Source organism: Gavia stellata, chromosome 14, assembly GCF_030936135.1.
Source record: "Gavia stellata isolate bGavSte3 chromosome 14, bGavSte3.hap2, whole genome shotgun sequence".
NCBI lineage: Eukaryota > Metazoa > Chordata > Aves > Gaviiformes > Gaviidae > Gavia > Gavia stellata.
This window is the reverse complement of record NC_082607.1, coordinates 16,002,919-16,028,762: the sequence shown is the minus strand read 5'-3', so window position 1 is coordinate 16,028,762 and position 25,844 is coordinate 16,002,919. Positions and strand designations below refer to the sequence as shown.

General features: G+C 39.4%; 1 protein-coding gene across 4 annotated transcripts in view; it reads left to right on the top strand.

The window, feature by feature from the left end:
- TBC1D8B (TBC1 domain family member 8B) overlaps nt 1-24,176 on the top strand; it is a 42,113-nt gene extending 17,937 nt beyond the window's left edge. The window contains exons 6-22 of one of the 4 annotated variants that reach the window (XM_059824650.1): nt 1,879-2,086; nt 3,701-3,842; nt 4,551-4,568; nt 5,182-5,324; nt 8,212-8,362; nt 9,739-9,953; nt 10,406-10,523; nt 11,232-11,517; nt 12,726-12,855; nt 16,258-16,356; nt 17,544-17,612; nt 17,817-18,057; nt 18,950-19,015; nt 19,319-19,402; nt 20,413-20,469; nt 20,781-20,878; nt 21,224-24,176. In XM_059824650.1, the coding sequence (XP_059680633.1) occupies nt 1,879-2,086; nt 3,701-3,842; nt 4,551-4,568; nt 5,182-5,324; nt 8,212-8,362; nt 9,739-9,953; nt 10,406-10,523; nt 11,232-11,517; nt 12,726-12,855; nt 16,258-16,356; nt 17,544-17,612; nt 17,817-18,057; nt 18,950-19,015; nt 19,319-19,402; nt 20,413-20,469; nt 20,781-20,878; nt 21,224-21,634 (2,536 nt within the window). In that variant the 3' untranslated portion in view covers nt 21,635-24,176. Of the gene's footprint in view, nt 1-1,878; nt 2,087-3,700; nt 3,869-4,550; nt 4,569-5,174; nt 5,325-8,211; nt 8,363-9,738; nt 9,954-10,405; nt 10,524-11,231; nt 11,518-12,725; nt 12,856-16,257; nt 16,357-17,543; nt 17,613-17,816; nt 18,058-18,949; nt 19,016-19,318; nt 19,403-20,412; nt 20,470-20,777; nt 20,879-21,223 lie in introns of all 4 variants that reach the window. The other 3 variants (XM_059824649.1, XM_059824648.1, XM_059824647.1) reach the window with 3 other exon arrangements.
- The last annotated feature ends 1,668 nt before the right edge of the window (nt 24,177-25,844 follow it).

Below are 25,844 nucleotides of genomic sequence, written 5' to 3'. Positions count from 1 at the left end.
ATGTTACCTATCTGCAAATCAGAAATTATGATAAAGCGTTTTTCTAATAATTGTTCCTACTTAAAGCTTCATGCACCTATGATTTAAGAAAAAAACCCAACTGTTTAGTTTTATAATACACTGATAATAAAACCTGTTTTAGGTTGTTTTTCTTGGGTAATTGATACCTCAGTTTGGTAACAATGCTGGAGAGGGATGTTGCTCTACAACCAAAACATTTTTTCTGTCTGCAGGTATCTGTGAAGAATTAGCCCAGGGCAGATGTTTACAACGTGTGCTACATTTCTAGCTAATTAACCTTCTGTCAAGCCAAAACTTATTTTAGGTTTAAATGGACTATTCTGATGGGTGGGGAAACAGAGCAGATTAGGCTATTAGTATGTTTTTCTGCACTACTTGTAGGCCCTGATTCAGCAAAGTGCTTTACTGAGTAGGAATATGCTTTTGAGGGAAAGGCTGTGGATGTAGTCTACCTGGACTTTAGTAAAGCCTTTGACACCGTTTCCCACAGCATTCTCCTGGAGAAACTGACTGCTCATGGCTTGGACAGGCGCACTCTTCGCTGGGTAAAAAACTGGCTGGATGGCCGGGTTCAAAGGGTTGTGGTGAATGGAGTTAAATCCAGTTGGCCGCCAGTCACAAGTGGTGTTCCCCAGGGCTCAATATTGGGGCCAGTTCTGTTTAGCATCTTTATCAATGATCTGGATGAGGGGATCGAGTGCACCCTCAGTAAGTTTGCACATGACACCAAGTTGGGCAGGAGTGTTGATCTGCTTGAGGGCAGAAAGGCTCTTCAGAGGGATCTGGACAGGCTGGATCGATGGGCCGAGGCCAATTGTATGAGGTTCAACAAGGCCAAGTGCCGGGTCCTGCACTTGGGTCACAACAACCCCATGCAACGCTACAGGCTTGGGGATGAGGGGCTGGAAAGCTGCCCGGTGGAAAAGGACCTGGGGGTGTTGGTTGACAGCCGGCTGAATATGAGCCAGCAGTGTGCCCAGATGGCCGAGAAGGCCAACGGCATCCTGGCTTGTATCAGAAACAGTGTGGCAGCAGGAGTAGGGAGGTGATCGTGCCCCTGTACTCGGCGCTGGTGAGGCCGCACCTCGAATCCTGTGTTCAGTTTTGGGCCCCTCACTACAAGAAGGACACTGAGGTGCTGGAGCGTGTCCAGAGAAGGGCAGCAAAGCTGGTGAGGGGTCTGGAGCACAAGTCTTATGAGGAGGGGCTGAGGGAACTGGGGTTGTTCAGTCTGGAGAAGAGGAGGCTCAGGGGAGACCTTATCGCTCCCTAAAACCACCTGAAAGGAGGTTGGAGAGTGGCAGGTGTTGGTCTCTTCTCCCAAGTGACAAGTGATAGGACAGGAGGAAATGGCGTGAAGGTGCACTGGGGAGGTTTAGATTGGATATTAGGAAAAACTTCTTCACTGAAATGGTTGTCAGACACTGGAACAGGCTGGCCAGAGAAGTGGTGGAGTCCCCGTCCCTGAAGGTATTTAAAAGACATGTGGATGAGGCACTTAGGGACAAGGTTCAGTGGTGGACTTCAGAGTGTTAGGTTTACAGTTGGACTTGATGATCTTAAAGGTCTTTTCCAACTTTAACGATTCTATGATTCTATGAATCTATTCCTGTTTAGTGAAGTGTCTAAGTATTTTGTTAAGTGGGTGTATATAGATAGGTGTGGTCCTGCCCTTTGTTGCCTCTTCAGGCAAAACACTGAACCCTCCAGATCGACCCCACAGATTATGGGAGAGCATGATGTTTTACTGTCTTTTCCCAAGGTATTTTTAACTTTTCTATTTGTAAATACATTTTAAACTTATTTAATTTTTCTTTTCTCTCTCCTACCCTGTTTTTTGTTTTGTTTTTAATCTAGAGGCCTAGAGAGCCGTGCCCACAGTGAGCAGTTTAGTGCATTCTTCAGGCTACCCAAAGAAGAGACCTTGAAGGAAGTTCATGAGTGCTTCTTATGGGTTCCTTTCAGTCATTACAACACCCATGGGAAAATGTGTATTTCAGAAAACTACATCTGCTTTGCTAGCCAGGATGGCAGCCTGTGCAGTGTAATCATTCCATTGAGAGAGGTAATACAAACTACAAGTCAGAGCCAGTTATACCAGAAGTTTTGCACTTGTGTAGTTTAATGCCACTTTAGCAGATTTTCATTAGAATCTGCTTACTTTACATGATGTCATACATTTCCCCCTACCTTGGATACTGCATGTAGGAATTCTGTTTGTCGGTTTATAGAACTGCTTTCATGTTTCAGCTTTGTTCCCTGTATCCTCTTTCCCTTTTCTATTTACTCTGATTTCTGTAGCTGGGTACAGAATTGAAATTTTTTAATAGTTTTAAATGAAAAAGCCTATGCTTAATTCTTGAAGTTGAGTTAATGAGAGATTCTCAAGATAAAAAGTAAAGAATTGGAGAGGGTAAAGGATCTTGAAGATTAGTATTTGCTCTGCCGTGTTTCTTTCTTAGCTCAATAGTGCAATTCTTTTTGCAGCAGTTGAGCGGTGCTGTCTGTTCAAAAGTCTATACGAAAATCTATTGACAGCCATCAGTGAACAAGTACCAATGCCATTACAGCTGATAGCCTCAACAGACGGAATGAGGACCATGTTGTAAAGGACACAGCATTCATATTTCTCTAGAGTACTATAGCTAGACTGTGGAATAACTTCTGGAAAAAAAACCCTTCTCCATCCCTCTCTTGACTTCATGTGACCTGGGACATTGCCGCATTTCAGTCTTCCAGTGTTAAAAGCTTTTCATCAGCACACAGACATATTGTACAATAGCCTAAAAATTAACCAGGTTCTGTAACTGCACTGTAATTCCTCTACATGCTCAGTGTACATACCGCCTGACATAAGACTCCGGACATAGAGGGCTGAGCTGAGATAATTGCAGCAATAGACTTGGTGCTCTCCACCCAGATAAAGCAATTTATTTGATTGTCTGTAAATACTCCTGCAAACAATAGAGACTTCTATAACCTGGGAAAAACAAGAAGAGGCTGTGTTAAAGGAGCTGACTCTCAATTTATTCTTGTGGATTGTCAGGCCCTCACTGTTGTTCTACAGTACTGCAGAGTTACTTTATTTCAACCATCCTTCATTCTTTACCTATAACAATGTAAACACATCGGCAATGGCAGTCAGTCTAGCTATTCGTGATTGTCTCACTTGTACTTGCATTATTAAAGTGTACTAACTGCTCTAATCTGTAACTGTTCCATCATGGCAATTAAGATCAGCTCCAGCTGTCATGTTATGACAGCTGTCTTTGAAAGGGTATTTCTCAGTGGAAATTCATTCTTGTGAAACTTGTTTCATTTGATTACTTGCAAAAGCGAAGTTTTGTCTGCTTTTGGATGGTAAGAAAAAAAGTAATAGCTTCAGCAGGTAGAAGGAGGCAAGATTTTCAAATAAGCTCAGCACGTACAGCTGGGTAAACATTTTCAAAGATTTTTGATGCTCTGTCAAAAATCTATTACATAATACTTATTACCTTGTGCTAAAATAGCTCCAGACCACTGAGCTTTAAAAGTAGTGTTTGTTACTTGCATTACTAATTCTGTTTGTGTGGTGCTTCATACTACTGTTTCATGTACACATGTATTTTTAACAGGTTTTCTCTTTTAGAAGTAAGCTGGTAAAATTTCTTGCCTAATTTATGTATCCTTGCTTCCGTAGGTCACAGGGGTGGATAAGACAGATCCAGCCAACAGAGGAGTCAGCATTAGTACCAAAGGAAAAACAGCTTTTCGTTTCACGGAGGTTAGAGATTTTGAACAGCTTGTGGCAAAGCTCAGAATGAAATGCAATGCAACTTCAAGTCCACAACACACCATAAATACAGAGGTAACTGCTCTGCTAATTCTGATTTCTTAGTAGCTGTTTCTAGGAATAAGGTCGTGTAGTCTTACTAAGAGTTCATGTATCATTGTCAGTAATTTTGCTGTGTAATGCAATACATTTATATTTAAGCCTGAATCTAGACACAAGATGGGTAACAATGTCTGCTGTACCTCTAGATTGCAAGTTGTCTAAATATATTTTTTTTCTCTTGAAAGAATCATGTTCCCATCTCTTGCCTTCAGACCCTTCGCATTAAAACAAAAGTCCACCAGTCTCATGTAAAATGTAGCTGTGTTGGGTTTTGCCAGCTGACTATTTGACTCAGGAAATTGATGGTGATTGTAAGGTTATTTCTAAATGTGAAGAAATCTGTATGTGTAGTTTCATGCATGAGAAGTAAGAAAGCAATGACAAAACATCCCTAACAAGCATTACTTATTATAGTTGCTGTATCTCTTCCCTAAAGATTTTCCCCTGGAAAAAGCTAAATAGAATCAGCTGGAGTAGCCTCTAAAGTGACAGTTGTAAGAGTGGAGAAGCATACAAATAAATACCTTTTGGTAGAAAATAATCAGCTCTCTACCTTGAGATTTTGATTCTTAAGGATTAAAAGGCAAAAATGAGTAATAAAAGCAAGGTAGTTTGATATCAGCAGAAATGCTCAGCTGATAAGCGTACAGCACAGCCCTGGGAGACCTGAGTGGTAAGGTCTGCTGCTCAGGGCATTCCCTTTTAGATTACCTTATTTTGGGTTATATCTGCATTATTTGTACCTCTGGTTTTAAGGTGTGGAAAAATAAATAACTGTGCTCATATGAAAGAGAATGTGTTAAACAATGGTGCTACTGTGAATGCATTCTGTTTTGGGTTCTTCTACTTTGTTTTCCATCAGGTTTTGAAAAGCAATCCAGGTTCTAATGCTGGTTTTTAAATGCTCGTAGCATTTCTGTATAGTTCAGTATATGGCTCCATTTAAATGAATGTTTTTCTTTTGACTTTGGTGGTGATGGATGGTCAGGCCTCCCTGTCTATTACAGTTCTCATGAATATTTGTCCTTTCATAATTAAGTTTTTGGCTATAGAGATGGATGTTGGTTTTTTTTTTTCCCCAAGTGCAGCTTCTTGAAAGCCTAGCTGTGCAGAGCAGGGATTGCTGTTTTTAATTTATTTTGGAAGTCTGTATGTGGTACCTGTAACTTAGTGTCATAAACAATGATCGTCTAGAAGCAAAACGGTTTCTGGTATCAGTGCTGCTTCTTGAAGTATTGTTTGGCATTTATAACTACCACTGTTAAATTTTTTTTTCAAGGCTGCAGTTAGTTCTGCCTCTGACAGTCCAAAGGATTTTGATGTGGGACCATCAAAGATGGGTCAGAGAGATAACAGCAAAACTGTCAGTACAGAAGCCCTAATGACTGTCTACCATCCTCAGGATGCTGAGAATCTAGACTCTAAAATGGTAAGGGATATAATGGCCAACAGTTTTTGGAATCTAATTATAAAGGACTGAAGTATATTCAAAATGTATTCCAGCAAGGCTGCTGATTTCCTCTGAGGCTTTGCCAATCTTCTTTCATCTGCATTTTCTGTATTTGGAGTCCACAGGGTGCTTCTTCATGGCTCCATTCAATTTTCTGCTCAACTTGTTTAATAATGATATGCCTTATCTTCATGGAGCTAATTCCTCCTGCTCTTCCACCCCTCAGGGAAGAGTTGGCTGTTTGTTTTATGATAGTGAACATGTTTCATATCTGTCTGAATTGTCAAGATACAAAGTCACTACAAACTCTTTGGGAGCAAGGAGAATGTTATCAAGAAATTGACTTAATTTCTTCCTTGCTTCCTTTTTTTGCACTTGTGTCTAACAAAGTTATGCTCTGGAGAATGTTTCTTTAGTTGTTTTTGCAGTAAGACATCCTATTTTTGCTTCTCCATAGTGTCTGGAAGAAGACAGAAAGGTTTTATTTTAAAATCCAGTCTTTCAGCAGAACTGGGTAAATTAAGATATGGAATTTTTGATATTAGAAATACCAGAAAATAAACACCCTTTGGGCAGGAGAAAAGGGAATCCAGATTTTTAAGTTCTGCTTTTTATAGTATGTTGAACAAAAGTGAACAAAATCTACTTTTCCTTTTGGCACCTTTAATTGCTTTAACAATGTTAAATCTTCCTGCTGCGTGCACAGGAAATGTAGTGGCAATGTTCACCCTGTCTCAGCCCTGGAGCCTCGCATGAGTTGGAGCATCTGCTCATCAGTTGCTTTTCTTCAGAGAAATTGAATTGCGTTTTAGGTGCATAATCAATGGTTTATTAGTAATCTTTACAAAGGATCTATTTCACTGTTTCTACTACTTCAATTTTGTCTGAACAGGGAATTTTTGACAGTTTTCATTCTGTGAAGCAGGTTTTATTTACGTATCTGGTCCTACTGAAGTTCAGATGCATACACTGTTATCTTCTATGTTGACAGAAATTGCTAGTTTGTAAAAGCATTCTATCTGATTGTTAAATATTTGATTAAATGTAAAATCTATATGGGCATAAGTGTTTTCAGCTATTAGTTCCCCTCCTTAATCCAACTAGACTTCATTCTGCAAATTTTCCTGATTATTGATTCTCTCCTAGTGGTATTTGGAGCTCATGTAAATAAACTGAGGAAAGACTGAGAAACTGTAGGAGAATAATAACACTGATGTCATGCCATCTCTCTGTGTGGTTTCCACCATTTGTAGCCATTCTGTTTCAAATCTGTCAACTAATATAATGCCACAAAGCATGATGAATCAAAAAAAGGAAGCAACCTGTTTTGCCTGTTGAGTTTGTGTGCGATACTATTTCGTCTGCAACAGAATTAGTAGATTTTTATTGCTGTTAGCAAAGAACAGTTCATAGACAGGTTGAAATCAAAATATGTTAATTTATCAGAGTAATTAAGCAGGTGTCTGTGACAGTGAATTGACTTCGCAAATAATCACTTGCTTGATTTCATTGCACCATCATGGCCAAATACTTTTTCTAGTAGTTTGTTTTTTAGAGCTCTCAAATGAGCACAGAGAAACCTGCCACCGCACATAAGCAATCTGAACCTTCTCTTCATCCTGTTTTTCCTGGTTGTCTTTTCTACTGCTTTCATTCAATTTAATCTTTTTTCCTTCTATTGATTTACCCTTTACCAAGAAAATGTTACGCTGTTTATCACAAAGCAGCAAAAAGAAATGGGATATTTTAAAATTGGCCCAAGTTAAAATAAGCAGATTTGTTTGTATATATGTGTATATATATGTGTGTATATATGTATTTACATGGAAATAGCTGAAAAAGAATCTTACAAGAGGAAGTTTTAATGTACCTCTAATTTTTTGCCATAGGAATTATATCAAATGTTGAATTTTCCTATCCATTATGCTGGCAATGAATTTTTGGGACGCCTCAGGAGAAGTGTGATGGCAGAATTTGTCTGCACAGTTGCACCTTGCGCTGGTTAGCTCCTTGACTGCTTTATCACTGTTCATTGACTCCCTTTAAGTCCCTAGTACTTCGTGGTCCTTTGATAATAATGCAGCTTTTGCTGATGTGGTGTCAAAGTTGCAGATGGCTCAATCTAAGGTTGACAAATAGGGCTGTCTACCTATTGATTTAGCAGAATAGTGAACAATAAAGTGTAACAAATAGATGGTGGTGACTTCAGTTAAAATGAAAATTCAGCTTGCATACAGTTATTGCTGTTTATGGGTTGGAATAATTCTCAAGTGGGAAGTAAAGAAAAAGTTGAACTTAGAAGTGGCCTGAAAAAGGTGAAAGGGAGTGATTGTTTGCTGTCTTAATACAGCAACAAGGGGGCTTCAAGTGAAGTTAGAAGGCAGCAGGTTTGTATGGGTCCAGAAAGCAATTTGCAGGGAAAAATCTGCTCTGTGTTTTTAGATTCAGAGAGATTGCCTCTGCTGAGGAATTGCCTGTGCTTCTATTTGCTGGAGGATGGAGGAGGATTTTGCAGATGTTTGCTTGACCTTACTGTCCTGTGGCACTTGCTGTTGGTTTCTGTCAGATGGGGTACTGGATTAGATTTACCTTTTGTCTGATCTGGTATAGACATTCTTGTAATAATATACTTTAAAGAATAGTAGGTCATGTAGGAGATTGCATTGTATGCCAAACTCACACTATGCACAGGTTAGATTTTGCTCTGTTTTGCATCAGCATTCATTTTGCTTATCAATATGGATGCCAATGCTGCCAATTTCCAGTTTATATAAATAGAAGTGAGAGCAAAATTTGGTTCTGTTCTCTGAAACATGAGGAAAACCTCCCAATATACTTAATGCTTGTCGTCATCTGCTTTTCATAGTTGAAAGAAAAAATGAAAGAACAGTCCTGGAACATCCTCTTTGTTGAACGGGGACATGGTGTCAGTATGTTTCGAACAAAGAAGACTCGAGACCTAGTTGTAAGAGGGATCCCGGAGGCATTAAGAGGAGAGCTCTGGCTACTCTTCTCAGGTATTGCATAGCAAGTATAATTGATATATTTTGTGGACTCTACTGTATGGACGTTCTAGTTACTGACTGAACGTAGTCTGACAAAAAATGCTCTTATCTCTGGCAATTTATCCAGATCTTTCTGAAGAAAGACACTTCAAAATGATGAACAGGATGATTTTGTCTATTACTTTGTTTTGCATTGATTCAAACTAAACCTGCATCTGCTTCTTTTACAACAAACTCAACTGAAAAATAACAATAAGAATACATGCTGTGCCAGGGGACAATCAGTTTCAGCAAAGCCTCTTTACTTGCTAAAAAGAAAAGCATGTTTGTGGGACTGTGTTTCAATTGTTTTGATTTAAGCTTTCTGAAAGAATAGCATTGCCAGACACACAAAAAAGAAATGTTTTCCTGGCAGAGAATTTGGCCCTAGTTATTGGCAGCTCTTTGCTGTACGCTGCTGCTTGGTTTAAAGAGTGAGATGTACAGGAATTGTGGACTTTCCTATGCATATGGGATCTCTTGCCAAAGCTCTGAGTGTGCTTTTGTGGCTTTCTTCTGTAGAACACGCTTGTGTCAGAGCACTTAACTTGAGGAAATGGCGTCCCAGGGTATTAAGACACTGCTTTACAACACCTCTGTGTGCTTTCTGTTCCCATTCACTGAAACACTTAGAAAAGCAGCAGCCACTGACTTGATCAGGGTCATACAGGAAGCCTGTGTCAGATTCAGAAAATGAGTTGCAGATTTTGAGGAGCCACCCAGTCACTGTGTTCCCCTGGGCAGAGCTTTCTGCTGTTCCAGAAGATCTGTTTATCGTAACAAATGCATTTTATACTCTTCATTCAGCCTACTGTATGGTAGTTCCTTTTGAGGACATGTGAACGTGGACTTATCTTTGCTAGTGTTCTTTGAGCATTTACACAGGAATTTATGCTTCTGTTCCCAGACCGGTATCTCTGTCTTGGAAGGTGTTGGCACAAAAGTTATGGAATTAATTAGGTAAATATCAGTCCTTTGCATAGTTTTTCTAGTCTGTTCCCAGCTCTACAAATGGAAAGGCATTGTGTTTGCCAGAAAACTTGGGTAAAATTGTAGGTGAAAGGAAGTTTCCTCCCCCCAGCAATGAAACAAAAAAGTAAGTAAAAATTAACTTTGTAATGGAAAGTGACTGAGATTTCCTCCAAGCCTTATTTTATTTTGCTTTTCTGTTTTAATTTCAGAGTAATTCCATTGATTTCAGTAGAATTACTCTGATACATTACTGCAGTAATATCTGGAGATGCATGAGGTGCCTCAGTAGTCACCAAAATTTTTTATACAAATTGCAGACAATCATGTAGATACTTTACTGTTGTCCTCTAATACTGTGCAATACAATGTATTGGCAGGTGCTGTAAATGATATGGCGTCCAACCCTGGTTATTACACTGAGTTGGTGGAAAAGTCCTTAGGAACGTGCACTTTAGCTACTGATGAAATTGAACGAGATTTACGTCGCTCCTTACCTGAGCATCCTGCTTTTCAAAGTGACACAGGAATTTCTGCACTCAGGAGAGTTCTTACAGCTTATGCATACAGGAATCCCCAAATTGGATACTGTCAGGTACAGCAGTTTTGAGACTCTTAGTGTTGGTTGTCTAAATACTAGCTCATGATGGCAGTATAGTAGCACCTCATAAAATCAATCACATAAAGAGGTAATGGTTTCTTGCTCAGTGGTTCACTTACTTTGCTTATTTCATCCCACTATGTAACACAAGTTTTTACATTGTACTTGAATTTGTTGATAAATGCTGTCATGCCCACTTCGTATATGCCTTTGCATTCTTACTAGACTTCTAGCACTAAAAAATATTTTTATGTAGTTTAAATACTATGCTCTGTATTTAATAATATAGAGGTAAAAGTCTTATACTGATATGGCTGTAGGTTATCCTAGCACTCTAAAAACACGCTGTAAAGTGTTTTCAGAAATACAAATTTTAGCAAATGACAACAGTTGTGTTTTCACCATCTTTCCTTGTAAATGCTTCCTTTCCTGTTTAAATGTTACAGGCAATGAATATTTTGACATCAGTACTTCTGTTGTATGCTAAAGAGGAGGAAGCATTCTGGCTTTTGGTTGCTGTGTGTGAAAGGATGCTACCCGATTATTTCAATCGCCGAATCATTGGTAATATCTGTCTGTCTTTTTATCTATCTAGAATTGAATATAAATGATCATTCATTAAGAACAAATGTAAAGAATGAGCTGGAGGCTGAACAGTGGAGAGAAACTGTTGCATTTGGTTCAGTATTGTGAAGTAGAAAATGGAAGTTACAGAGACTGTCCCAACACTCCTCCTTAAGCAGGAGTGGATATGATTTTCAGATATTGTTGTTACTCTAGGCATAACTACTCAGGAAGTAGTCAATTAGACTATTATACTATTCTTTTGGAATTATAACTGCAAATCATACTATTTATTTGAAACTTAGCCAGCGTAAATAAAGGAAAAAGAGTTACTCCAGGACCAGACTTACTCTTTGATCTCATACTCAGTACTTGCAGGTATATATGCTAGAAGTAAACTGCATGTGTAGTTTCTCTTTAATTGCAGAGAGGTTGTATTGCCTGTCAGGAGAATCATTGGAATTAGCCACACACCCACAAAAGTGCTAACACGCTTTACAGCACGCAGCAAGGCTCTGGACCCCTGCACAGAGTGCATAGCTTCCAGCATAGGGAACAAAGCCAGTGGTTCCATGCAGCTAGGCCTGTGTTTGCTTTTACAACAAAGTTGCATTAGGACAGGGGCTTCATTTCTGGCCGATGCTCTGAGAAAGGTATGCTTCTCTGTATTAAGATTTGGGTGGTGGTTTTGTTATCCTTTCCCTGCAGGTGCCTTGGTAGATCAGGCAGTGTTTGAGGAGCTCATCAGGGTTCACCTGCCTCAGTTGACAGACCACATGACGGACATGACTTTTTTCTCCTCGGTCTCTCTCTCCTGGTTCCTTACCCTTTTTATCAGTGTGCTGCCTATTGAAAGTGCAGTCAATGTGGTGGACTGTTTCTTCTATGATGGAATAAAGGCAATCTTGCAGCTGGGTCTCGCAGTGCTGGAATACAACATGGAGAAGTTGCTGACTTGTAAGGATGATGCAGAAGCAGTCACTGTTCTCAACAGGTATCAGTGTAACTGTTATTCTTACGGGCTGCGTAGCAGCTGCTGTAATTGCAAACTGTAGTCATTCTGGGGCAGCTGAGAAGACATCTGACCAAGACTTCCAAAGGCTTCAAAGGAATTAAGTGTTCATCTTGGGCCGAAATTCTGGAAGGGGTGGCTGGAAAGTGTGCCTGGATCCTCTGAAAATCCCATCCTCCATTAAAGTTCTTCTAAAACCATTGCCATTTTGTGTATTTTAAAGTAAAAGCAGTGTGGTTTTTGCCTGGAATGTGTATCACTTACAAATGGTCACTTTCCTTAATGATGAGGTAATCTAGAGCACACTAAGACTGTTCCAAACAGTTCATTTAAATATTTAACACATAAAACTAACAGTAAGAGCATATTCACCCAGTTTAAATGTATTAAAATTTAAAATCTATAAGTGTGGTAAAATTTTAATTTTCACTTGAACCAAACAAGCTGCTGTTTCCACTTGACACCCAAGATTTTGATAATTATTACAAACTCCTTTTGAACTCTTGCTTTGAACATTTTATCTGGCTGTAATACTTCTGTTGCCCAGTTAATCCAGCCTGCAGCATGCTGGTATATTTAAAAAAATGGTTACAGTAGTTTGCCTCTCCTCAAGAAAAAGGAAGCTATCAGTCCACAGAAATGCATTCCTCAATGTTGGCAAAGGACTTGGCCAGCCTCTCTAATGAATCTGTTTAGGCTGTTTATGTAGGTATGATGAATAGGTGCAGTTCAAGCATGTCTTGATTTAGGCATCTGAGGGAATTAGGATTGCCTTGGTCACAGTTCAGGCCAAGACTGAACTTCCAGTTCCAGTTTCTTTCTTCCAGTTATGTAGTACAACCTTGCTAGATGGATTAGAGAACCAGGGGAATGCAGAGTGGAAGGGATCTTGGCAAGTCTCTAGTCTAACTTCCCACTCAAAAGAAGATTACTGCTAGCACTAGATCACATCAGCCGTGCTACTGTCTAGCTGGGTCTTAAAAACTCCCGGGGCTAGAAGCTCTACAACCTTCTCTGGGTAGCTGGTTCCCATGTTTGTATATCTTTGTTACTATTACAGCATATTTGTGCTACTCATACTGATATTGTTTGCTATTTCCCATTCTCTGTGCAATTTTTCTTCAGTAGATACTGATGTTATCGTTTTGCTGTGATAAACTGCTGATTTCTCGTGTGTTTGTTTTGTGCAGATTTTTTGACAGTGTCACTAACAAAGACAGTCCTTTGCCTCCAGCTGTGCAGCAGGGCTCCAACCTCAGCGATACAAAGAGTGACCATCCGAAAGTGGACATTACTGATTTGATCCGAGAGTCAAATGAAGTATGTGTTCTTGTGGGTATGTTTTCGCATCCCCTGCAGTGTTTACGTTGCATGGGCTACCTTAAAAATAGTGCAGCTGTGTTGTACAAACTAGAGTAGAAAATCTGTCTAGATTGGTAGAAATCGGGCTCTGTATTTTTTTGAGCCTCACTGAAAACCATGTAGGTTATGGGATAGGTTTGTTTCTGTATTGTTTTGTTTTTTTAACTGGCCTGGAATGTGCTTGCTAGGCTGTCCTAAGTGGAGTTCCCTGGGTTCATCACAGGTCATGTATTGCCATCCCTCATTCACTTTATTAGTATGTCAACTAAATGACAAAGTACAGCAGAAATGGCCCTTGCATTTACTAATTTGAGACTGATTACTGCACATTGCAGATAGTGGTAACGTTTAACATAACAACCCATGCAGGAAACTGTCTACTTGAGTAGTTTATTGTGTGCGTTAAATGACTGTTTAGAGATGTGTTTAGTGAGGAAGACCAGTTACGGTCTTTTAGCACTTTCTTTCAGTTTGCAAGTCTGCAGCATCTAGCTTTGCAGCTCTGCGTTGGGGAGGAAATAGGTCTAGCTTCTCCTTCTTCTTTTGTCCTCAGATTTTCATGAGGTGTTTCCTTCCTTGGCATGATTTGTATCAGGGTATTAATCCATTTGTAGATAGGTTTCTGCTCAGCCCACCTGAAGTGAAAGGCCAGCTGAGAGAAGAGATTTGTTCACGTTTTGTTTTTTCTATTAGCTGGTTTCTTTTATCTATGTTATACTTTTTTTTTTTCTTTTCTGATTCTCAGTCATATGTTTCTAGTGAAAGATCCACAATACATCTCTTTGGGAAAAATGCCCTGGCCTTGGCTCAGAAAAGATTAACTAACTGTAATTTGTGTAATTTAAGAACTGTCTCTTTTGATTTTTACTGAGAAGAGGGCATTGCCTTTAGTGGGCTGAACAAAGACAAGAATCAGAAATTCAAGTTCTCTTGAAGTATCTTCATAGCATTGGGCCAATCATATGAAAACTCTATGCTTTTGCTATCAGTATTGTTCCACAAGAATGTTATACTGAGGAATCATGTTTGTAAAATGCTTTAAGATTCTTGTAAGAAGAGTTGTAAACTATTATGGGTCTGTCTTGTCATGGTGAGATCTCATAGCGAGGATGAATACTTGCAGAATAAAGAACAGAGATGGGAAATAATGAAGTGCTGTATATTGCATTCTGAAGTGTAAGCTGAAGCTTTCACAGAGATGGAATCATTACTGAGAGACAAAGCAAAATAAACTCCCTTTCTTCTTTCCCTGCTTTTGCAGGCAAGTGACTGGACCAAAGCAATAGCCTCTGATTTGGTGTGGCTTTTGAACATAGATTTGGGCAGATCCTTGAACCTGAATCTCCCACTTTCAAGTTGACAGGCCTGTTCCTAGGTCCAGATCCCCATTTCTATCTCATAGCCCCTTTTTTGGACGCAAATTTTCATCTTCAGTTGAAACTGAATTTCTTCAATGCTTGTAAGTGTCACAACCCCTCCTTTGAGAACCGCTGATGCAAAGTGAGAGTCAATTTCCTGCTTCCCATTTTGACCAGACAGTTAATTTCAACACAGTTCTGTTCCGGTGAAGGGTTTTATTTTCGTATTACTGTGGAAATAAAACAAATTTCAAAATGGGAAGATTGCTGCAATGGAGAGTTGTCATTCTGCAGATAGGTCTAGTTACAGATCACGAATAAGTGAACAGAGGTGTTCTTTGTGATACTGTTGCTTCGCATGGGTGTTCGCAAGATAAATGAGATTAAGTGAAAAGATATGGAGTTTAAAATGATGTTCAGTTTCATAACTTTATGACTCAGGCACAAATGCAAGACTCATTCTTTGGCAGTCTAATCAGGTATGAAGAAGTCATGTTTAACTAGTGAATGGAAGAACGTGTAACATTTTATCACATCACACTAATTCAGGGTTAGATTATACATCTTGTTTATATTCTTACTGAGGCCACTGCACAACATCAGTGCTCAGAAGCCAGACCAGTGAACGAGTTATGACTCAGAGATGAAATTTCTCTCTGCTTCCTCTTTGTTCCAAGTCAGAAGTATGCTGGTGGTGGTCTTCACAGGAACATAGAAATACAGTTATGGCAGAGAACTCCACAGGTCATCCAGTTCAGCCTACACCCAGATCATCCTTGAAAAATGTCTACTGTTGTTAAAACTCTTCAGCAAAAGAGAATCTGCAAAAAACTTTAGCCCATTGTAGGGTTTCTCTGCCCATGTCGAAAAATATCCTAATATCCAGTATAGTTCCTCTTGGATGCTCATAAAGGGCTATTGAGGATAGTCAGTTGCAGTTTTCTCTGCAATTCCTTGTCGCTATTAGGTTGTTGTTGTTCACCACTTACCCTTTCAACTCTGATCTTTTCTTTTTCTAGATTCAACATAACCAATTCCTCTAAGCTTTCCTCAAAGCTTATGTGCTCAGACTCTTTATGACTGTGTTGCAGTTTTTCTTATATTATTTAAAGTGCATTGCCAAAAATAGGAACAAAACACACTGCGGAAAATCTTCTGAAAGTCCTGCCTAGTTTGGTTGTTTATCACTCATTTGTTCTCGAAGTTTTCTATTAGAACCAGTTGTGCGTATGGTGCATGGTGATCGTCGTTCGGCCATGTCTTCCTGGTTGCATGTGTTGCTGAAGAGTGTGAAAAACCTTACAAAAGTAAAGATGTATCCTATCTGCTGTTTCAGTTCTACACGCTAGACTGAATGTCCTCATATGAGGAAATTAAATTGATTTGACATGATCTTGATAAAGAATGTTGGCCCGGTTTGATTTATCTGTTTCTCTTTAGATTTTAATTGTTTTATAGCTTGTTCCATGATTTCTCTGGGAATTTTTTTCTAGTTTCTGCCTACTATCCCACTTTTCTTTAAAGGTAAATGTATTTATTCTACTCCAATGCTCAGACATTTTCCCTGTCCTTCAGAAATTCCAGAGGTAGCTAGGAGCGGTTCAGAAATTACTTCAGCTAATTTCTAAAGTTCACTGGAGTGAACTTCAAGCGCTGACAACATACACATCTTAGACTTTGCCACCCTGCAGTAGTAGTCACCATGTGATAGCAGAGTTGGATATAGAGCTGTCACGTGGTAAAATCCCTTCCTTTGTCTTCCCACACAGTGAACTACTCCAGTTTCTTCTTTCTCCATCACTCTTTGAAACACCTGCCCTTTTAAAAGTTACACTGTTTAGGGAGAATGTTAGTGGTCTAATAAATGATTTTTTCCTCAGAGTTTCTGGGATTTTCCTTTGTGTCCATACCTGTATTGTACTTAGATGCAAGAAAGACAAAAATATCTGCTTAGGTGTGTCTAGCAACAGTTGATTTAATGGAAAAATGCTTTTCTTCTTAGAGATACGGTGATATTCGATATGAGGATGTTGAGAGCATGCGCTGCAGCAACAGGCTTTATGTGATCCAGACATTAGAAGCTACGACCAAGCAGAATGTGGTGAGTGACTTGGAAGAGCTAAACCCTTCCCTCTGATAAAATTAATTCCCTTTTGGAAAATTCTGAGAAGAGCTACATTTTCCAGGGTCAAGTACATGATTTTATATGCTGAAATCCCGCTTGTCTGCAGGGTGTCTGTTAACTGAGGTTTGGCCTGTGACATTTTCAGTCTGTGAATCACAGCATGACCTTCTGCTCTCGTTACAAGCAACACCATCACAGACAATTTCTAAAGGCTGGCATGCCTCTGACACTTTGCATTGATTGGAAAAGGCTGTCTATCTGCTGTTGTTAAATTGTTAATGCATTTCTCTTAGAGGCGTAGAACACTGTAAAATGTCCACAGTGCTACAGTAAAACAATTAATTACCTGCATTTTTACTCGGTGAAGCAATCGCAAATGTCACTGAAGAGATTATTGTACTGCGTTCAACAAGGATTGCTTTTTGTCTGTGATGTGTGTGGCTGGCTGGTAACGCGTGCATGGTGTGGTAGCTCTTCAGCTGCCAATATCATCCTTTAAGTTCAGACTCCTGAATGAAGGTGAAGGTTGCAAGGTGCTTCCTTTGTTTGCCTATTTTCTTCAGTGTCTTATTTCCAATAACTGATGATAATACTAGTCTGTTTAACAAGCAGTGCTTCGTTCTGTGGTAAATGTGGCTTGCAGCAACTGATACTAAATGCTGTTGGTTGTGCCAAGATGATAACTATTGTATTTCATTTTACAAAACATACATATTGTGAAGATGGAACCTGGTCTTGTAGCTAACTTTCTTTTGAAAAGCTGTGAATAATTTTGGGGTTTTTTTTAATTTCAAAAATGAGGATTCAGCTTCACTGTTGAGAGCTGAACATGCATTTGCCCATTATAGAGGAAACTATATGTTATATCGTTCTAAATAATTGAGTTTTATTTCCTGGGTTTCATAGTGTAGGCTCCATGCATGCAAGTAATGTTACTAGCTTTAAGCTCCCTTTTTTTGGGAGAAATGATTTCTTTCAGTCTATAATCTTCTGATTGGTTTTTAAAAGAAGTTCTATTCTTACTCCTAATTGTAACATGCCAAAACCTGGACTATTCAAACAGTGTCTTTTAATGTAAGCTTAAGTCTCCTGTAACTTTTTTCTACAGGCTTATTCCAAAGAGGGAAGACTCATTAATTAATTTTCTCTTAATTTTGTTTCAGCTACGTGTCGTGTCCCAGGACGTAAAATTCAGTCCTAGTGATCTTGAAGAGCTATATGAATTATTCAAGGTAATTGCCATTTTCTTCACTTACCAAACATCCATCTTAATGGTGGACTGTAGTATGGGTGTGAAACAGTTTTAACAAATTGAGGTAAAAGCTAGGTTCAACACACGTCAGCTTTAAATCAAATTACATAGTTAACTTCCCACACCTTTCACCCAGAGAAAGTTGTTGTTTCAGAAAATCTAACATTTTATCTTTCCTTTGTAGAAGGAGCACTTTCTTTCCTGTTACTGGAATGTAAATAGTCCTGCCTTGCAACACCATGATGCCAGTCTGCCATATCTTGACCAGTATCGGATTGATTGCCAGCAGTTCAGGGTCCTCTGTGATCTCTTGAGCCCCTGGTCACACTGTGCAAACAGAGACTCACTTGCATTGTGGACATTCAGACTGATGGATGAGAGCTCCGACTGCCTTATAAACTTCAAACAATTTGCCTGTGTTCTTGGTATGAGAACAACACATATATGTAGCACGTTCACAAGGGAGCTCTATCTTGCGAGTAGTCTTGGAGTGTATCACCTTCCATACACTATATAAAGAGCATAAGGAGACTAGCCTTTTAACTTAGGGTCAAATAGTCTGATTTTTATCATGTGACATTAAATGCAAAGACTGTTTAAATGGCAAGCCAAATGCTCAACGTATATTTATAAGCTTGAGAGCAGGAGCTACACTATTTAGGTGAATGATAAAGGCTTTAAGTTATGGAACTGTGCTCTCATTTTCTTGTCTGTATTTCACCATGAAATAGCTAACACAAGGCTTTACAAATAGTAACTTTTCTGAGATGTTAATCCCCTGGAGAATAATCTCCTATTTGAGATTAAATTTAAATATGGTTTTGCCATCAAAATATCAGAAAATTAGGAAATGGTATGATCTCATTGCCCAGCTTGTTTGGTTGATGATAAATACTTCCTCATACTAAGCCATCTCACACATAGATCGTGCAAGATGACCAATGCCTTATATCTCTGGGGAACTGAAAGTTTTCTTGATTTACCACTCTGTTCCTTTTATCTTGTTTTCAAAGTGGTATTGTTCCGGAAACAAAAATTTAAGGGAAAATGCTGAGAAGACATTAGTGCTATATTTCTTTGGTGCTGTGGTTTCATTTCAGTAATTCATAGACATTATTAGTGTTCTTTCCTCAGTGTTGGCAAACCCCAGGCTCAACTGCAGGTGATACTGCCTTCCTTAAGCTTTGTCTCTAATTATACTCCATGTAAGATAGGACACGTGTCCAGTTCCAACCTCCCTGGGTTGCATTTGTTTAGGTTAAGAGGGTGTTTTCAAATTTGGTCAAGTTGAACAGTCTTGCCTCTTTCCTCTAACAGATACCATGTATAATGGAAGTTTCACTGACAAACTCAAGCTTCTTTTTAAGTTGCACATCCCTCCAGGTAAGTGAGAGGTGGTGGCATTTGGGGAGGGCTGTTTGTGGCTTTTATCATCTTTGAGTGTTTTTTTTTCTTAGCTTTACTTTTCTTTGTGTTGTCACCAGTCCTGGCTACAGTACAGTCCGATAGCTGTAATACAGATGTGTGTTTCTTCCAGAGTGATGTATTCTTTGGGAAGGACTTAATCTGCTCCAACACCATTTCTCTTCATAGGGACCACTTGTCTGTACAAAGCTTTTGCTTTTCATTACTGCTTTGGTAATACTTAAGAGCCCCAAAGCCACTTTATTTGTTTATTTATTGCAGCTTTTACTGAAGTAGAATCTCTAAGTCCTTCCAAAGGTGGTGATCTTTCAAAAGAAGAAATGATCCACTTCAGCCAACTCAGTGGTAAGCTCCGGAGTGTGCGGCTTTGCCTGCAGAATATTAGGAGGAATCTATTAATTATTTTATGGCGAAAAATGGGGAGCTCTTTTCTGAAAAATAATAAATCTATTAAATCATATCACTGTTAACAAGAATCCTCTGCAAAGATCTTCTGTAGATAGTTACATTTTCATAAAGTAGTGTAGAATTTGTGGATAGCTAGTCTGATGATTGAATTCAAAGGCCACAGGTGTTTACATGGGTATAGGGGAGTATATGTGGTCAGTATTTTTCAGCATAGTAGGCAACATGTTGCAGTGTTTGTTGAAGTGATGGCCATTTCACTTTTGCATTCAAGGCATAAAGGGATGATATTTCCTACCTCAAGAAATAAAATATCCAAATCCATAATTATTTTGAGGCACATAAGCAAACATTTCAAAATGCTTTGCTTCCGTTTAAACCAAGTAAGCTGAAAAAAGTTTTGTGGGGTCTGAGTTTATGGAGTTGGTAAAATATTCCATTTGGAAAGCTGTGTGGTTTTACTTCTTTGGAAGACAGATCCTTTTTGGTTTTTAAAAACTATCCAGAAGTATCTTATCTGTAATATATGGGTACTGTTCTCACCACTGTTCAAGACACGGGCAATGAACATTATGAAGTTTATTTGCTTGATATAACTGATTGCAGTTTATCATAGAATCATAGAATGGTTTGGGTTGGAAGGGACCTTAAAGATCATCTCGTTCCAACCCCCCTGCCATGTGCAGGGGCACCTTCCACGAGACCAGGTTGCTCAAAGCCCCGTCCAACCTGGCCTTTTTTTGTGGTCTCCAGCCTCATGGTGGCTTCTATTTTCATAGAAAGTATACAAATCTTACTGTGTGGTTTCTTCTTGGCCTAATCTTTGTTGAGAACCTAGGGGCTCAGAAGGGTCTTGCTCCTTAAGGAAGGAATTTTTGATAAAAGGAACTGAGCCACTGGTCCTCCTTTCTCAAATAAATACCTCTTCTTTTTCTCCTCCTAAACTGTAGTTTCAGCTGTGGGGGATAGTCTTGAAAGCGATTCTTTGAAGAGCAGCCCTGAAAAAGGTAAAGAATCCTGGAGACACATTCAGTAACTGTGTGTCTTTTGGGGGAGCAGAGCTGGGGAAGTAAGTGTGTGGTGACAAAGTATACTGAGTAACGTCATCTCTAGCGTAGTGCTAACGTTGTACCCACTTCTATAAGTATAGTCCTGGGGGACCAGAGGGTAATGTAGACTCTGATCCTGTTCAGTCCTTGGCCTAAACTCTGTTGAGAAGGAATGAAATTGAGGATGCCAGTTCTTTTGCTCATCATCCCTTATGGGAAGCTCTTAGTTCTTGTTCACTTTTTTTTTTCTTTTTCTTTTTGTCAAGTAGGGAAGGGGAGGATTGATATTCAGGCATATCTAAAGCAATGGCAAGATGAACTTCTTAAAAAAGAAGAAAACATTAAGGATTTGCCAAGAATGAATCAGGTAAACTGTCTGAGTCTTATTTAAATCTATTTTTGACTGCTGTTTATCCTTTAAGTCCTATTAGTAGTTTTCTAAAGGATTTGTAGGATCTCTTAAATTTCAGACCTTCACATTAATCATGAGACTGTGTTTTTTTTAAACTGCTGTAACTGTAAGCTTATGAACAGAGGGACTTTCAGACACACTTAGGTTTATCAGAGCTGGTCCACGCCCATATTGCCATTAGAGCAGTTGTTGTACCAGGTGCCTAGCAGCAGCCAGCACTGGATTGAGATCACAATGCGTAGTGAAACAGGACAATTGTGTTGCTGTTCTCTGAATAGTCTCCTCTGTATCTCTCTGTAGTCTCAGTTCATCCAGTTCTCAAAAACTCTGTACAATCTGTTCCATGGGGATCCTGAGGAGGAACTGTTATATCGGGCTATAGCGGTGGTTACCAGCCTCCTGCTGAAAATGGAAGAAGTTGGGAGAAGACTGCAGAGTCCCACATCACCAGTCAAAAGTCCAGTTGTCGTTATGGAGGTGCCTGCTGAAATCCCCAGAAAAGGGCAGGAGGAGAGCAGCTCTGAGCAGACTGAAGGCAGCAGAACACAGAGTTTGAGAGGGAACCATGAATGGTCTTTTGCCTTTGAACAGATTCTGGCATCTTTATTAAATGAGCCAGCCTTTGTAAGATTTTTTGAGAAACCTCATGACATAAAAGTTAAAATAGAGAGTGCTAAAAATTTACAACTTAAAGCAAGAACCAGAGTGTAGTTTTCTTTACCTTTGACTCTGAATTAAGCACATAAAGTGCTTACAAATGAAGGTTGTTACTACGGAAATTGAGTCTGGTGTTTACATAGGGAATGGAGTTTGAAGAGTTAGCTTTAAATATCAGATTCCTGGTATGTAATGTAAATAAAAATAGTTTGAAGCACAATCACTTTCTTGCATTGTTCATAAGTTTCACTCCAAAACATGATTCAATAATAAACTTTCTTTACCATGTTATTAAAATATGCAACATTGCCTGGATATACTGGATGTGACCTATTGCAAACCTATCTGAATGACAACTGTTACAGTGTGTGCTCTCCAGGTTCATTTCTATTACTGTGATAAAAGGAATGACTTCCAGCCATTTTCACTTAAAAGGAGTTATCGACAGCTTAGAGGTTGTCTTCCAGTTTAGTTTAATTAGTTATTTCCAAACTTGTGTGTGTGAACTGGGATCAAAGCAGGGTGAAGACTAAGAATAGAGGCTATGGTAGGCACAAGAGCATGAGGTTAGAGAAGAAAGTTGACCTGCTCTCAATTCCTCCACTTTGGTGTTACCAATGGTCCTGGACTCTTGCAGATTCCAGCCCCTCGTTGGCAGTTTGCAGACTGCATTCTCTCAGCCCACGTCTCAGTTTTTGCAGCAAGCAACTGGTTTCCTTCTTTTTTAGCTCAGTCTATATATGAGTTCTCTTTCCCATTTTCATACCAATTGTCCTACAATACAGGTGAAAAGGATGGAAGCTTGCTTGGTCATCCAGGCTGCACACGGATGCAAAAGCTAGTATAGGTTGGTGAAATCAAGGGAAAGCAGTGGCTAAATCTGTCTGACCACGTGGTGGTTGTCATTCATCTTGCAAGAGGAGCCATTGTTGGCTGCTTAGGAACATGTTGATGAAATGTATAGTTTTGTTTGTGGTTGGAAAGCCCCAGCACAGACCATCTTTAGCTGCATGCTGACTATTGAACTGCTAGGGACAGATTGCAATTGCTCCTTCGCCTACCCTGAGTCCACACCTCAACCTAGTAATTATTCTTTATTATTTTCTATAGCTTTCTGGATTATTGCTGCTGTAATATTTTCTATCTGCCAGGATTCATGGCAACAAGAAAATCCTCTGGAATCTGACTTGAAATTTTTAATATGTAAAAAATGATACAGTAAGATCCTGTGGAGGCAAGCTCTGCCAGTGTTAATGCTGGTAAATGTTGACCTTGAACCTTCGGTAGCTCATGCTAGAATGGGTTTAGAGAAAGAGGGGAAGAGCTTGTATTTTAACAACAACAAAGTAAACTGGGACTCTCTGCTAAAGTAGTTAAAAATAGCTGTATCTAAAGCCTGTATGACAATCTTTCTCTGCAGAGCAGTATTATTTTTATACTGTGCATGTTTTTTGTAAAGAAGCAGAATGGGGATGCTATCATTCACTGGGGCTTTTCTTGCAATACTCATATGAATAAAAAATAAAATGAAATTCTGATTTGTGTTACAAGCACTTGGTGAAATGCCATCATTGCAATTGGTGTGAAAGTTCCCATGCTGCTTCTAAAGAATACAGTTTTGATCAGGAGCAATGAATTTATGAATTAGTTCTTCTACTCTTCCTCTAGACTCTCAGGTATTAATGTAAAATAAAGTTTTATTGAATAAACAGTAACTCCAAAACCTGCATCATCTATGTGAGGAATGAGGAAGCTTTTTTCAGAAGCCTTCACAAAGTAATTGCACTTGACACAACATAATACTGATTTGTATTTTTATGCATAAAATATAAAAACTAATTTATCCATTCATACGGATATGTTTCTGAGGCAAAGTAGGGCAACACTGTGTTACTTTTAAAATGTATTTACTCACTGTTTTCCTAATGTTGTTTTAGAAATACAAAGCAGATGATGTTGTTGTTCTAGTCCAGGACGTACTCAGATAAGGTTTGCTCAGTGAGTAATTCTTCTGCAAATAGCTGTGCTGAAATTAATGGAGCCCTGTGAAAATAGATGCAGCTGCCCATTGTTAATTTCAAGTCGTAGTCAAAGCTATGATCTGTTTGCTAAGCAAGGTAGCACAGAGATATGAAAGTCTTCAAATTCAATGATCTTTTTTGGTTGAGAGCCAAGATATTAAGGCCCAAGTACAGAAGACTCTACTGAAGAAATCTGCAAAATACACTGGCCTTGTGATATTACTTGGCTTGGTTATGCTTAACTGAGTACCTTTTTAAAATACCATTTTCTATTAGTGTCAGTCCAAGAGACTGTAGAGCCATTACCAATTATGTAGTAGCTTTTGTCAGCTATCCTATCTATGTATAAAGAGAGATTACCAGCACATACATATATATATATATATATATTAAAAAAAATAGATTTAAGGTGAGAAGTTAGGATATGTAGGGGAACACTAACTTTTATTAACCACATGGATTTTCCGTTCAATTTCTTTGTATTTTTTCCCAAAAAGGGTAATGTCTTTCAATCGTTCCTGTAATACACCTGCAGGTTGATCCAGCAAGACTAGTCAGAGTGGCCAGGCATCCAGCCTCAGCAGGACGGAGGATGGATGGAGCAAGGTCTCTCCCAGCAGGCTGGCAGCACTCAGGCAACTGCCTAACTGGCAGGTTCTTCCTTTTGGAGCCTGTGGATCCTTTGGGAAGATCTAGATATAGCAAACACCAGCTGTTTCCAAGGAGCGTGACCCAGAGATGTGTTTGCTGGACCGCTTCCAGTGTGCCATATCATTGAGGGACACTTGTGCTTTGCTTGTGACAGAATAACTCTGGAGTTAGCGTCTAGCTCCTTTCCTTCCCTTTCCTGTTGTGGAGATAGGTGGGCTAACAAAGTCGTAGCTGGGATTGGGGGAGCTACAGCAATAGAAGCTCTTTCCCTCTCTTCAGTCCCAAAGGGTGATGCCTTGACTTCAAAGCCCGGCATAGTCAGGGACAGAGATCCCCATGCGATACAGCTTTTTGGCCATCTGAAGTTCTTGGTGATGCAAAGATGAACCCAGATTCACATCACGTTGCATTAGGACGCTGCGGGCGTGCACAATTCTGTCGCAAGAGGTCAGCTGCCACATGTAGCTGGGAAAGAAGCAGATGTGCTAGCGAGGAGTCTGGTGGTTGCAAACAGTCTGACCCAGAATTACTCAGCTACTTCCTGTGGGGAGGGGGACTTTCCATTCAAACTGTAACTTGGAAGTTTTCAGAAGCGTTTTTGAACTTTGAACAGTTCATTCACTAACAGGAAGCAGCGTGGTTAAGTGAGTACTGATGTGTCATTTCACGTATTTGTGGGTTTTTTTTCCCCTTATAACAGTTTTCATGAAGTTATCTTTTTATTTTTTTGGTTCAGTCATAGGAAATAAATCAATGTGCATAATTCAGTACAAAATAGACAGTTGTAGATAGACAGGATATAGATTGCTAAAACTAGTGATGCTGTTTATACAGTTTTAAAATTGCACTACCTGCTGCAGTGTCACCAGTGTGACTTGGCAGCTATGCCATGGTTCTTTACGCTGAAACATTCTCAGGGGCTGTTAGCGTACACTGCACAGTCCTTTCCAGTGGCTGGGGCATTATTATTATTATTGCTGTGCACATAAGATGCCTTTTGTCAAACGTACTCATTAGCCCAGGGGCAGAGCTGCCACATTCCCTCACTCTTGCAATACAGAGCGTGCTGCTCAGGGAGCCTGTCACTATTCCCAGCGCTCCGCGTTAATGGTGGCAGCCCCGACCCCCACGAGGAGCTGGCAGCTTGACCTCTTTGTGCACCGAGTTCAGGACTTGAACACACGAGGTGAGGGAATAGCTCGACTAATAGTAATAAAAATATGAGCCCTTTCCAGCATGGGGGAGACCTGCTTGTAATTCAACCGGTGGCATTTCCTGGGACATGGACATGGTCACTGCCGTGTGACTCAGAAAAAGCAATCTCTGTTTCTGTTCATTCCTAAAACAAGCCACTTGTTTATCACTCTAATGGCTAGATAATAATGTATTTTTAGAAGAGTTTGCTACTATAGTGACTAAGAAATAGCTGTGTGTTGATTTTATTAGAAGTTTCTCATCCAGTTGTACCATACAAGGTTCTTGATTGCGACTGCAGGTGTTTGTTATCTGGACTAAACCAAAAAAGAAATATTCTAATTTGTTTCCAGAAAAAATAGGCTATTTTGTCTTTTTTGCTACAGCTTTGTCACTTT